This window comes from Stegostoma tigrinum, chromosome 22 (assembly GCF_030684315.1).
Source record: "Stegostoma tigrinum isolate sSteTig4 chromosome 22, sSteTig4.hap1, whole genome shotgun sequence".
NCBI lineage: Eukaryota > Metazoa > Chordata > Chondrichthyes > Orectolobiformes > Stegostomatidae > Stegostoma > Stegostoma tigrinum.
This window is the reverse complement of record NC_081375.1, coordinates 14775790-14790792: the sequence shown is the minus strand read 5'-3', so window position 1 is coordinate 14790792 and position 15003 is coordinate 14775790. Positions and strand designations below refer to the sequence as shown.

The 15003-nt window shown below is 43.9% G+C and overlaps 1 protein-coding gene across 8 annotated transcripts in view; it reads left to right on the top strand.

The window, feature by feature from the left end:
* Positions 1–3694: 3694 nt before the first annotated feature.
* The window catches only part of LOC125463570 (E3 ubiquitin-protein ligase rnf213-alpha-like), a 205762-nt gene continuing 194453 nt past the window's right edge, over positions 3695–15003 (top strand). For 2 of the 8 annotated variants that reach the window (XM_048554968.2, XM_048554963.2), the window contains exons 1-2: positions 6798–6868; positions 7346–7468. In XM_048554968.2, the coding sequence (XP_048410925.2) occupies positions 7431–7468 (38 nt within the window). In that variant the 5' untranslated portion in view covers positions 6798–6868; positions 7346–7430. Of the gene's footprint in view, positions 3793–3920; positions 4294–6700; positions 6869–6910; positions 7006–7345; positions 7469–15003 lie in introns of those variants that run through there. The other 6 variants (XM_048554962.2, XM_048554967.2, XM_048554969.2 and 3 more) reach the window with 6 other exon arrangements.

Genomic DNA, 15003 nt, shown 5'->3' with positions numbered 1-15003 from the left:
TGGAGCTTACTCTAAGGATGAGAGAATTCTGTGAGAGCAAGTGATTCTTTTGTTTAGAGCTGGGATCAGTTCTCTTGGCTCTACCACTGATTTTCAGAATGACCTCATCTTTTATGCCCTTAATCACATATCAATTTCTTAGAATAGGATTGGCCCTATGTTGTCAAAACCATCAGATTTAAATTTAATTGTTTTTTGATATATAAGGGCCTGGTTTAAATGAATTGGCTAAATTCAAAAACCTGTTGTCTTGGTAAAAATGCTGTTTTGCTGGCTAACAGTACAGCCTTTTGATGTAAATGTCTCAATTGCTCTGTGCACCTGCAAACCCAACTTTTGAATCTCTAAGCAACATCTTTTAAAGGGGCCAAGCACAGCTTTCTTCATAGCATTTTGCAGACACCATCATTTTACAAACACCAAATTCTAACGTCCAGCCTTTCAATCCACAAGCACTCTACCCAACTTTGCAACACCTCCCCCCTTAAGAAAAAATCAGAACCATCATTATAAAAAGATGACTTCCTATTTGTTCTTTTCTAAACCTTAATGCCATTCTTCCATATCTCATTAATTTAGAGCTACACATCCCCTGATAATTCTACGTATATATAAAACACTGAAAACGACTATTCCATCTTGTATAAACATTTTTCTTTTAAACCCACGATAAAGCATCCGCAATAATATTTTCAAGATCTACACCATGTACAATCTGTAAATTAAACGCTTATAACATAAGACTCCAATGAGTTCTTGTTCTTAAATCTTTCCAGAAATGTCAAAGGATTGTGATCAGAGTACACAAGTATCTCTGGTGCACTGTTTACAATATTGATATTAAAATGTCATAAGGACTGTACCAAACTCAATAATAGAGATAACAAGGTGTAGAGCTGGATGAACACAGCAGGCCAAGAAGCATCATAGGAGCAGGAAGGCTGACATTTCAGGCCTAGGCACTTCCGAAGAAGGGTCTAGGCCTGAAATGTCAGCTTTCCTGCTCCTACGATGCTGCTTGGCCTGCTGTGTCATCCAGCTCTACACCTTGTTATCTCAGATTCTCCGGCATCTAAAGTTCCTACTACCACCAAACTCAATAACTCATTTTCAATGGGTGAATTTTTTTTGGTGGATATTGAGTTTTTTTTTGAAAAATAACTGATTGGCCTTTTGATTCCACGATTATCCTTCTGTACCAATACATCTCCAAAAATTACATCGCTTATGTCTACAGTGATTCTGAATGGTTTCAAAAATTTGGAAGGTGATCTTACTTTGCATCTGTACATCAACTCAAATAGACTAAACTGAATCCATTAAGTTGGAACATCTCGAATAGCAAATAATATAAATGTGATACTTTTACCCCAATCATTTCGGCAATAAATCCTCAGCATTGTCTTTAAGATCCGATACACCTTTCCACTACTCCCTGGGATTCAGGATGGTACTTAATGATTCGAAGTGTCTGATGCCTAAACTATCCATCGCCTCCTTAAATAGTTTGGCAGTAACATCGGAACACTTAGTCTGACAGGTAGTCCACAATGGGTAAAGAAAGCAAGTAACTCCTCCGCAACACTTTTTGCCTTGACATTCCACAATCTGGAAATCTTGTAGGAAGGTTCGTTATGTTTAGCAAATGCTGGTTTCTACTTCTGGTTTTAACCTACACTTTTAATCATAACCCATGTGAAAGGTTCTTCAACTGAGGCAATTGGCATCAAAGGTGCTGGTTTTGTTACTGCCTGTGGCTTTCCTAGCATCCGACACGTATTACAGATACGGCAAAATTTAACCACATTTCTATGTAATTCAGACTAATAGCAATGTTTCTTAGCACAAGACTTCCTCACTCCGAGATGACCTCCTTCAGGTAATTTACATCTAGGTAGCTGTGGGAGTCGGTGGGCTTGAAATGAATATCGGTTTGTAGGTGGTTGTCTGGGATGAAGACAGGTCCAAGAAAGTCATGGATGTGTTGGAGATGGCCCAGGTAAACTTGAGGTTGGGGTGGAAGGTGTTGGTGAAGTGGATGAACTGTTCGAGCTCCTCTGGGGAGCAAGAGGCGGCGCCGATACAGTCATCAATGTAACGGAGGAAGAGGTGGGGTTTGGGGCCTGTGTAGGTGCGGAAGAGGGACTGTTCCACGTAACCTACAAAGAGGCAGGCATAGCTGGGGCCCATGCGGGTGCCCATGGCCACCCCCTTAGTCTGTAGGAAGTGGGAGGAATCGAAAGAGAAGTTGTTGAGGGTGAGGATGAGTTCGGCTAGGCGGATGAGGTTTCGAGCTCGAACAGTTCATCCACTTCACCAACACCTTCCACGCCAACCTTCAGTTCACCTGGGCCATCTCCAGCACATCCCTCACCTTCCTGGGCCTCTCAGTCTCCATCACAGGCAACCAGCTTGTAACTGATGTCCATTTCAAGCCCACCGACTCCCACAGCTACCTAGAATACACCTCCTCCCTCCCACCCACCCTCCTGAAAAAATTCCATCCCCGATTCCCAATTCCTCCGCCGCATCTGCTCCCACGATGAAGCATTCCACTCCTGTACATCCCAGATGTCCAAGTTCTTCAAGGACCGCAACTTTCCCCCCACAGTGGTCGAGAACGCCCTTGACCGCGTCTCCCGCATTTCCGCAACACATCCCTCACACCCCGACCCCGCCACAACCGCCCAAAGAAGATCCCCCTCGTTCTCACACACCACCCCACCAACCTCCGGATACAACGCATCATCCTCCGACACTTCCGCCATCTACAATCCGACCCCAACACCCAAGACATTTTTCCAACCCCACCCTTGTCTGCTTTCCGGAGAGACCACTCTCTCCGTGACTCCCTTGTTCGCTCGACACTGCCCTCCAACCCCACCACACCCGGGACCTTCCCCTGCAACCGTAGGAAATGCTACACTTGCCCCCACACCTCCTCCCTCACCCCTATCCCAGGCCCCAACATGACTTTCCATATTAAGCAGAGGTTCACCTGCACATTCGCCAATGTGGTATACTGCATCCACTGTACCCAGTGTGGCTTCCTCTACATTGGGGAAACCAAGCGGAGGCTTGGGGACCGCTTTGCAGAACACCTTCGCTCGGTTCGCAATAAACTGCACCTACCAGTCGCAAACCATTTCCACTGCCCCTCCCATTCTTTAGATGACATGTCCATCATGGGCCTCCTGCAGTGCCACAATGATGCCACCCGAAGATTGCAGGAACAGCAACTCATATTCCGCTTGGTAAACCTGCAGCCCAATGGTATCAATGTGGACTTCACCAGCTTCAAAATCTCCCCTTCCCCCACCGCATCCCAAAACCAGCCCAGTTCGTCCCCTCCCCCCACTGCACCACACAACCAGCCCAGCTCTTCCCCATGCACCCACTGCATCCCAAAACCAGTCCAACCTGTCTCTGCCTCCCTAACCTGTTCTTCCTCTCACCCATCCCTTCCTCCCACCCCAAGCCGCACCTCCATCTCCTACCTACTAACCTCATCCCATCTCCTTGACCTGTCCGTCTTCCCTGGACTGACCTATCCCCTCCCTGACTGACCTATCCCCTCCCTACCTCCCCACCTATACTCTCCTCTCCACCTATCTTCTTTTCTCTCCATCTTCGGTCCGCCTCCCCCTCTCTCCCTATTTATTCCAGTTCCCTCCCCCCATCCCCCTCTCTGATGAAGGGTCTAGGCCCGAAACGTCAGCTTTTATACTCCTGGGATGCTGCTGGGCCTGCTGGGTTCATCCAGCCTCACATTTTATTATCCTGTGTCACTCCGTAAGTTTCGTTTTCTCAGTAAATGGTGAATTCACTTTCATTTCGCACTTTCGGAACGTCACTTCATGAAAATCAATTGTGGGCAGATGCAAAGCAAAACTGGCTTATTTGTCCCTGTTAAAGGCAACCTGTCCAGAGGAAAAACAGGGGAAGTTCCAATCTTTACAACTGACAGGGTTCTGGTTTCAAGAAATGTATTCTGTGCGCTGTCCCTGTGAACTAGAACGATCGCTGGGGCTGTCTTGCGCAAGTCACACACATCCTGAAACAAACGTATAAAGTGCGGGAGAAACTCGGGAAGTGTGTGTGGAATGGTTAACTTTTGAGTCTAGAACGACGTTTGCTTTTTGACTTCTCCAGCATCTGCAGTTCCCATTATCATTGTTACAGAGTGACACAGTCAGTGAGCGAGAAAAGTCCGATAGGACTCGGTACGGAGGTTCGAACTGCAACTTCGCCAAGTGGTTTGTAACGGTGCCCCTGGACTTACTGCAGACCTGGGTAGGTAAGGTTTTTTTTTCCCCCTATAAGTGATGAAAACAGAAAGTGTTAGAGAAATTCAGCAGGTCTGGCAATATCTGCGGAAAGTTGCGAGTCCCGTGTGATGTTGTCACAGATGCTGCCAGAGCTTCTTTTTCTGGATTTCAAATGATAGAATCCCTACAAAGGGGAAAAAGCCATTCGGCCGATCGAGTCCACACTGCCTGTTTGAAGAGCATCCAGACCCACTCTCTGACCCGATTCCTGTAAACATGCATTTCCCGTGGCCAATCTATCTAGTCAATCTTCGGCAGACGAACGGGAAAGTCCGGAAAACACAGCAAACCAGGCAGCATCTGGAGGAGAAGAAGAAATCAACGTTTGTGAAGAAGGGTAATGCAGGAAACGTTGACTTCTCCTCCTCTTCTAGATCCTCCCTGAGCTTGCTGCGTTTTTCTAGCCTCCTGTAGGTCTCCCTTGGATCCTGGCATCTTCAGTTCTTTTCCCCCCTCCAATCCATCTTTGGACTGCAGGAGAAAACTGCAGGAGCACCCGGATGAAACCCAAAAAAAGGGGAGAACATACGAAGTCCACACACGGTCTCACCGCACGGTAGCATTGAGCCCCGCTTCTGGGCGCTGTGAGGCAGCATGCCACCTCAGCATCGGCAGCATTTTGCTTTTATTTTAAAGCTCTTGAAATGTTTTGCATGAACGCTTTACTCGCAAAGCGAAGCTAATAATGGGCAAGAGATAGCAGGAACTGCAGATGCTGGAGAATCTGAGATAACAAGGTGTAGAGCTGAGTGAACACAGCAGGCCAAGCAGCATCAGAGGAGCAGGAAGGCTGACGTTTCAGGCCGAGACCCTTCTTCAGAAATTGGGGAAGGGAAGGGGGTTCTGAAATTTCTGAAAGGGAGGACAGACAGGTCAAGGGGGCGGGATGAAGTTCGTAGGTAGGAGATGGGGGTGGGAGGAGGGACAAGTTAGGGAGGTGGGGACGAGCTGGTCTGGTTTTGGGGTGCAGTAGGGGGAGGAGAGATTTTGAAACTTGTGAAATACACATTGATAGCATTGGGCTGCAGGGTTCCCAAGCGGAATATGAGGTGCTGTTGCTGCAATCTTCGGGTGGCATCGTTGTGGCACTGCAGGAGGCCCAGGATGGACATGTCCTCTGAGGAATGGGAAGTGGAGTTGAAACAGTTTGCGACTGGGAGGTGCAGTTGCTTAGCGCGAACTGACCACAGGTGTTCTGCAAAGTGGTCCCCAAGCCTCCGCCTGGTTTCCCCAATGTAGAGGAGGCCACACCGGAACAGCTCATTAGCAGATGTGCAGGTGAAAGCAAATAAGGGTGGGGAGGGAAAAATGTCTTTGGTGGTGGGGTGGGGTTGCAGATGGCAGAAGTGTCAGAGGATGATGCATTGGATCCAGTGGTATGTGAGGATGAGGGGGATTCTCTTTTGGTTTTTATTGCAGGGAGGGGGTGTGAGGATGAGTTGCAGGAAATGTGGGAGACACGGTCGAGGGCGTTCTTGACCACTGAGGGGGAGGTGAGGTCCTTGAAAAATGAGGACATCTGAGATGTGTGGGAGTGGAATACCTTGTTACATGGAACAATCCCTCTTCCGTACCTACACTGGCCCTAAATTCCACCTCTTCCTCCATTACATTGATGACTGTATCAGTGCTGCCTCATGCTCCCATGAGGAACTCGAACAGTTCACCACTTTGCAGAACACCTATGCTCAGTTCACAGTAAACAACTCCCCCTCCAATTCCTCAGACGACTTGTCCATCCTGGGCTTCCTGCAGTGCCACAACAGTGCTGCCTGAAGGTTGCAGGAACATCAACTCATATTCTGCTTGGAAAACCTGCAGCCCAATGGTATCAATGTGGACTTCACAAGCTCCAAAATCATCCCACCCCCCACCGCATCCCAAAACCAGCCCAGCTCGTCCCCACCTCCCTGTCCTTCCTCCCACCCCAAGCCCCACCCCCACATCCTACCTGCTCGACTGATCCTGCCCCCTTGACCTGTCCATCCTCCCTGGACTGACCTATCACCTCCCTACTTCCTTTACTGGCTCCATCCCCACCTCTTTGACCTGTCTGTCTCCTCTTCCACCCTTTATCTGCCTCCCCCTTCTCTCCCTATTTATTTCAGAACCCCCTTCCCTTCCCTTCCCCCATTTCTGAAGAAGGGTCTAGGCCCGAAACGTCAGTCTTCCTGCTCCTCTGATGCTGCTTGGCCTGCTGAGTTCATCCAGCTCCACACCTTGTTCTCTCTCATAACTGGCAAACCTGCCTTGACCACGCTCTGAGAGAAGAATTCATTCACAAGAATTCCCCATCTCGTGCCGGCTGCTGCGTTTCTGCGCCTGCGTGGTTACGGCATTTTCCGCGCATTCTCACATGAGCCCGCCTACATGCGTGACAAGCTCCCTAGTTTTCGTTGGACTGATGGGTGGGCGGCGGATCACCGCGTATCAGTATCACTCCACCCCTGGGCGGGCGAGCGCTTTGCAGGTGTGTAGCCCAGCCATTCCGCGCTTGCGCCCTTCGTCGTGACTGCTCCTTGTGGTTGAGGAAAGCGCAGGTGTGTAGTCAGGGCTACTTTGCGCCTGCGCATTGCGATGCCCTGACTAGAGGTGTTGGCGTGTGTTTGTGCGAGTTCCTCTGGTCCCCTGCATCTCCTGACGGCTCAGTTTCTTTCTGAGCGCCTTGTTATTTGGGGTGTGTCTGTTAGACAGATTTCTCCGGGCTGATGTTTCCCTCTCATCCCCGTGGCGTAATAAGGTGGATAGTTAGACCGGCCTCAGGCTCATGAACGGTTTCTGGCTGCAATAGTTTCTAAACCGAGCCAGGCCCTCCTTCTCCCTCCATCGTAAATACGCGCTGCGCTTATGCAGAGAGAACGACATTAGTAAATAAATAGCGCATTCATTCAGGTTTTGTTTGAAAAGGGGAATCAGTGCTCAATGTGACAGGAATCCTCCTGCTGAAGGCCGGTGTTATTTTCGGGATGCGGTTGGCGTTCTTGTTGGTTCTCACCCTTTGCTCTTGCGCCTAACAGAGGAGCTGGATACCGAACGGGTGAAGATGAAATGTCACAGTTGTGGCCACATTACTAAAGAGAAAGCTCCCAAATTCTGCAGCCAATGTGGAACCAGACTGATAGAAAACATTGTGGAGGCTGGTAAGGATTGAGAACATAGAACGTAGAACAGTACAGCACAGTGTAGGCCCTTTGGCCCACGATGTTGTGCCGAACTTTTACCTGAAACCTAAGGTCTATCTAATCTCCACCACTACTTTATACTATCATCCATATGCCTATCTAATAGCTGCTTCGAAAGGGAGCAGTTTGATAGCTATTGAAATGGAATTATTTTGGTCCAATTATTGCTTATTTACAAATGTCTCCATATTGGCATCTGACATCTCTAGTTTCACTAAAGATCTCTGCCAATCTCCTCACTTCAGCTACTCCTTAAACGCCCTCCCAGATTATGTTGTAATGTGTTAACATAGAAAACATGGAAAATAGGAGGTTGCACAGGCCGTTCAGCCCTTGACTCTGCTCTTCCATTCACTAGTTTCACAACTAATCATCCAACTCAGTACCCACTTCCTGCTTTCTCCCCACTCTGTTTGAACCCTTAAGTCTTAAGAACTACATCTAACTCCATCAAAACATTCAAAACTTTGTGGCAGAAAATTTGTTAGAATTACTGCTGTCTGGGTGACAAAATCTCTTTTTGGCTCAGTCCTACATGGCCTATCTGTGTTTTTGGGATGTGACTCCTGGTCTGGATTCCCCAGTCATTGGGGATGTCCTTCTTGCATTTACCTTGCTAGAATTTTTATAGGTTTCTATGAGATTCTTCCTTAATCACTTAAACTTCAGTGAGTATAGTCCTAATTGATCCAGTCTGTCTTAATTTGTCTGTCCTACTTTCCCAGGAATTGTTGTATTCCCTTCATAGCAAGAATGTCCCAAGATAAGGTGACCAGAACGGCACACAATACTCCAGATGTAGTCTCATCAAGGCCTTGTAAAATTGCAGCAAGGCATCCCTATTGCAGTACTCAAATCCTTTTGCTATGAAGGCCAACATACCATTTAGATTAAAAAATACCGAACTGTGGATGCTGGAGATCTGAAACCAACAAGAACAGAAATTGCTGGAGGAATTCATTTGGTGTGGCAGTATCTGTGGAGGAAAAAAAAAATTAATTTTGAGTCCAGTGACCCTTGTTCAGAACTCCCTTAGTAGTTTTGAAGAAGTCTTTGATCTTGAAACAATAAATCAGTTTTCTGTCCACAGGTGCTGCTGGTCTTCTCTAGCGTGTAATGTTTGTTCCGGGATTCCATTTGCAGCCTTTACCACCTGTGCGCAAATTCTCTCTTTCAGTTATAACGGCACCCAGGTCTCATTGCACCTCTCCCTTTCCCAATCTGTTCCCACACAGATAATATTCTGTCTACATTTTTGCAGCAAAAATGTGATAACTTGATGTTCATCCACATTATACTTCATCTACCATCCATTTGCTTATTCATCCAACTTGTCCGAATCACACTGCATCTGCGTATCCCCATAGTTCAACTCCTTCACCCAGCTTTGTCATTTGCAAACCTGGAGACATTACATACACTTCCCTCATCTAAATCATTAATATACGTGAATAACCATCATCCAAGCTGACCCCACTGCTACCTGTCTAGTCGTTGCTTGCCACTTGTGAAATGATTGTTCATTCCTACTGTTTGTTTTTTGCCTCCCAAGCAGTTCTCCATCCATGTCAGTACACTATCCTAATCCCATGCACTTTAATTTTACAAGCTAATCTCTTATGTGGGACTTTGTCCAAAACCTTCTTTTGCAATTTCAAATTTGGGTTTGTATCTACCTCTGTCTCCCTCTCTCTGGTGTGATGGCATCCTCAAGTATCAGAATTAGGTCACGAAGGTTAAAAATTTGAGAAGCACAGACCTACACCTTTAGACAATTTTTTTCGCTGTCTATCTTACTGTTGCCTTCTGTGGCTTTGTGGAAAATCTTGCTTTATAACATTCCAGTGAAATGTTTTGGGAAGTGTATTAAAGTTGTAATGTGAATATGAGTTATTGTTGTTAATTGACCTCTTTCTGCCCAAAGTCTTCCAAGATATTTGCAACTATTGCACACTCTTGATTTAAACCACTATACCATTAGTAACCATACTTTCAGCTGTCTTGCCTTAACTTCTGGAAATCTATTCTGTCCAGCACAGTTAAAATATACCTCTGACTAAGCTTTTGACCATTGCCTTATATCATCTTATGCTGCTCTGTCAAATTTTGCTTTAAAATGCATCTATGAATTGCCTTGAGTCAGTAGTGCTAATAAAGCAGCACAATTAAGTTATTGTTGACTTGGACATGCTTAATTTTATTACAGTGAAAAGCGGTTTAAAAAGCTGCTTTGCTGAAACAAAGCATCTGTACTTTATTTTGAGATAATGGTTCTAAGTAAAACTACCCCATAGCATTAACACATTCATTTGGGATAAAAGAAGATATTGAACATTATGAAAATTGGGGGAAACATCCCTGAAAATCCTTACATCTTCTGTGGAGAGAAAACAAAACTCAAGCTTTCAAGACTGTGATCTTTTTGGATAACTTAGAAATCTGTTGGGGCAGGTGTTGCTGAGCAATGATATCTGGCCTTACCAGTGACATTCGTATTGTTGTGAAATTGGGTAGAATACTTGTGGATTGGGAGGCAGGAGTTAAATTTGTTGTTGTAAAATGCTAGGGGGTGGGTAAAGCATTAAAAGATCCCTTTAAAAGATCATGTGCTTTTCTGCACATAGAGATTTAAAATGGATGTCTGTGAGCAGCTGTTTGAAAGTTTGCAAGTACACAGAGAGCACCTGAATTGAAACATTTGTAATGAAAGTCCAGTCAGCAATCCAATCAGCATGTTTTGAATTTAGCCAACCAATTTGAACCAGGCACTCACTCACTATTATTAAAAATCTATTAAATTTAAGTCTGAGGTCATAAGAACTGCCGATGCTGGAACCAGAGATAACACAGTGTGAAGCTGGAGGAGCACAGCAGGCCAGGGACCCTTCTTCAGAAATGGTCCCGATCGGAAATGTCAACTTTCCTGCTCCTGTGACGCAGCCTGGCCTGCAGTGCTCCTCCAGCTCTACAGTCTGTTATCTCTTAAATTTAAGTCTATGGTTTTGACAACATAGGACCAATCCTATTTTAAGAAATATTGATATTTCATCAATGGTGTAAAAGAAGGGGGGCAGTTGGACAAAGACCCCACAGCTAGCTGCCATCCGCCAGTTTCTTCTATGTCTTAGAGAAAGCACCATCAAAATAACAACAGCATCAATGACACAGCTAGTTGAATATTCACAATAGAAGAATCGATGGAGAAAGCACAGAACATTCCGGGAGAAACATAATCTGGCTGTAATTTCAAGAGACTAAATTTATTTTTATTATATATAGGTGAAATTTGTATTTATTGGAACAGTGTAGGAAAAAGTTAGTAGTTATGGATTTATTTGGCTTGTTAATAGTTTAGTTAATTTTTTCACTTAGAGTTAAATAAATAAATTGCTATTTGTTGATATCGAAGTGAGTGTCAGATTTATTTTGTTTAATCACTGCAAGTTGCTGAAAAGCAGGTTGCATCACTTCTCACAGTCCTTTTACAGATTATGGGACGAGGCACTCATCTTTGGCTGTTTTGGTTTTAGTTCTCGGAGGCAGCTCAACCTCCGCTTTATGACAATATCGTGTGAAAGGATTAAATAAAGAAATACTTTTAGCTAGTTCATCTGAGGGCCATATGGCAGTTATGAAAAGAATGACAACTTTTCAGGTTGGTGAAATTTTGATGAAAGATCATTGACCCGAAACGTTAATTCTGTTTCTCTTCACTGATGCTCTGCCCTGCCGAATATTTCCATAATTTTTTGTTTTCTTTCTGATTTCTAGCATCTGTAGTATTTTTGTCTCATCATAAATTTTTTGGGGTTAGGCTGAATCCATACTTGATAGTCAGCTCCTTAATTTAGATACAATTCATTAAATTTGCTTGGTCAAATTTTTTTTGTAGAGTTTCTCTTGCCTGTCTGGTTCAAATTGGAGGGCATACCATAAATATTTGGAAAGAGTTAGATGGTTCATGCCAAGACACCAGGTTAATATTGTGACTTTGAAAGGCAACAAAATAACACACGTAATCACAGGAAGGCATATATTATGTGAAGGAGATCCTTTGTTCAACCTTTGGGTACATTGTTAATTTAATTAGCTATTTGGGCAAGTAAAAACACATTATGAACATCCATCCTTTATGGTCCACAATGACAGACCTCTGAACTGAGTCTCACTTTTGGTTTTAAAACTTGGGACGTTTTTTTAAAAAAAAGCAAATAGCCAATTTTGATGAAGTATGAAAGAGGAGCTTTTGTAATTTCTTGGTTACAATTCAGAAACTCACTTCGTTGATACCATTACAAAATCTAATTAGTGATTTCAATAAATAAACTACATGAAGAATATAACTGTACTAACTGCCAACAGTGTAAGATGATAAATAGTAGTAGCAGGAAACTAGACCATGGCTGATTTGCTCCAGGCCTCAACTCTTCTTGTGCCAGCAGCTGACCACCACTTTCTCAAGGGCAACTCGAGATGGGCAAGAAATGCTGGCTGGCCAGCCAGCAATGCCCACATCCCACAAAACAAATAGAAGAAAAATCGCCCTCAATTCCTTGATTAGTTTTAAAAAATCAACCTTCCCTTTAAATACTTTCAATGATCTGGTGCTCAAAAGGGGTGAAATTCCTTCACACCTCAATTTTAAAAGAGTGTCTCCTTATTCTGTGATTATGTCCCCTAGTTTGAGGTTTCCCAGTAGTGGAAATATTTTCACAAAATCTATTGTACAAGTTCCCTCAAACCTTGCCTGTTTAAATAAGGTTACCCATTATTCTTAGGAAATCTAATAAAGGCCCAACCTGTTTAACCATTCTTAATTAAACAGCCCTGTAATCATTCTAGTGAATCTCTTTTGAACGATGATCTGTGCCCCCAGTGTTAAATTCGGAAAGTCTCTTGCATTAGAAATCTGCTTTTTTGGTAAGACTTCCTCAGACTTAAATCTCACTTCACTTTTACAGTTTGCTCTTTTTCCTAAATTCATAGAATCCCTACTACATAGAAGCAGGCTATTCTCTCCATCAAGTGCATGTTGATCCTCTGAAGAACATTCCACCCAGACCCTCCCTATCCGTTACCCCCTATTTACCATGGCCAATCCACCTAACCTATGCATCTTTGGATTGTGGGAGGAAACTGGTGCACCTGGAGGAAAGCCACGCAGACACGGGGAAAATGTATAAACTCCACACAGTCTATCCACTGAGCCACCCCAGCTTTGCTTTGAGTAACTATATTGCCCCTGTTTTTGTGAACAAAAAAAAAGAAATAAGATAACCAGTCTTGTCAATGATGCACTTTTAATTCACAACAAATTTAGTATAGTGAGAAAATGCAACATTGCACTGTATTTTCTTAAGTTTCTTTTTAACAGATTCTAGTTCTAATAGAGCAAATTAAACAAAATCTTTCAAAACTCAATGTCACAGCAAGCCTGTGTGAATGCCAAGAACAAGGAAAACTCTGGTTGACTGATTCGTCAAGTCTTTTTCTGGAAGTAACCTGTCATTTTAAAGCTGAGTCTGTCCTCGCACAGACAAACATTATTTATTGTTGTAAAGATAGATTCAGAATTTGGTCTTTCAGCTACTCTGTTAAACTTAGAAATAATTGCCATTTGTAGTCAAATTATATCCCATTCAGCACTGCTGTTATTTATCTCTTAGGATTTGGATGCCAGCCACTTGAAAGTTGGCTTTGCTTAGCAAGTTAATGAATTTGTTGGCATCTTGAAAATCTTCCAAGTCATTGATTCATTGGGCCAATGCCATGAACAGTTTGCTGCTGTGTATTAAAAGTCTTTTATCACCTGGTGTCTCCATGGTGTCATTTTGTTTACCATGCTCTTGTGGAGCCCTTTGGGAAATTGCATTACATTAAAATTGGTAGATGAAAACAAAATTTTGTTGTTTGTGTATTTGCTTACGTCCCCTAATTCTGATTGCAACTTCTGTCTCCATTCTGCCATGCTTTATGTTATCACATAATATTATCAGCACAGAAACAAGCCACTGTGCGAACTCAGTTGTCCCATTAATATACCCTTTTGTGTTTTCCCTGATGTGCCTGTCTGACTACCTCATAAGTCCATCTTACTTTATGTCAGCTATTTCTGAAAGGGGAAGTTCCATTCTTTAACCACACTCTTGCATTTCCTACTGGATTTGTTGATGAGCATATTGGCTAGTCCTGGTGTTCTCTGCAAGACAGAAAACTTCAGTGCCTGCCTAATCGAACTGTTTCGTAATCCAAAGACCTCTATAAGGACGTCCCTCTGCTCCTCTTTTCTCTAGGAAAGAAACGATAGCCTATGCGACCCTCCTTATTACGAAGAACGTCTTGGTTTCTGTACCATTCTAGTAATTTTTTTATTTGCACTTTATCCAGTGCCTCTTTTTCTTTTTAATAATAGGACCAAAGCTGCTTACAGTACTCCAAGTCAGATCTGACTAAGTTTCAATACAAACTTAATGTATTTTGACTGATTTTCAGTTCTATTTAGGAATGAATGGTAGTGCATTTTTTTTTTGCAATTCTTTATTGGTGGTTGAGGTGAAAACTGTCAGCAATTGCAAGTAAAGATAGCAAGAACCGCAAATGCAGGAGTCAGAGATAGTACACTATGGATGTGGAGGAACTCTGCAGGCCAGGCAGCATTAGAGGAGCAGGAAAGTTGATGTTTCGGGTCGGGGCCCTTCAGAAATGGGCAGGGGGAAGGGAGCTCGGAAACAAATAGAGGAGGAGTGGGCTGGGCAAGGTAGGTAGGTAGGATGGTGATAGGTGAGTGCAGGTAGGGAGTGGTGGGGATTGGTTAGTGACGTAGGTGGGGCGGATAGGTAGTATCAGGTCAAGGAGGCAGGGATGAGGCTGGGGTTGGGGAGATTTTAAAACTGGTGAAATCCATATTCAGGCTATCAGCCTGTAGGCTCCTGAGGTGGAATGTAAGGTGTGTGTGGTATCATTGTGACACTGGAGGAGGCCCAGGATGGACATGTCACCTTGTGCGGTGGGAGGGCTAAAATGGTTCGCGACCAGAAGGTGTTGTCATTTGTTGGGTATAGAGCGTAGATGCTCTACAAAATGTTCTTAGAGCCTCTGCTTGGTTTCACCAATATACAGGAGGCTGCGTTGGGAGCAGTGGATGCAGTAAACCAAGTTGACAAATGTGCAAGTGAACCCCTATCTAATGTGGAAGATTTGTTTTGTGCCTTGAATGGAGCTGAGGGAGGTGTAGAACTTCCTGCAGTTGCAGAGAAAGATGCTTTGGATGGGTGGATAAAGGATGTAGGAACAGAGGAACTAATATACACTTGGATTCCCAGAGACCTCTGTCCGTTTAGAAATTTATTTTTCAAAGAGTTTGTGACATTTTTCTTCCTACCAAAATACACTGCATCCCATTTACCTATATTGAGGCTCACTTCTCAATTACAAGTCCATTCTATAAGTTTATTAATATGCTTTTATGGCTGCAATTCTTTGTATTAGTTATG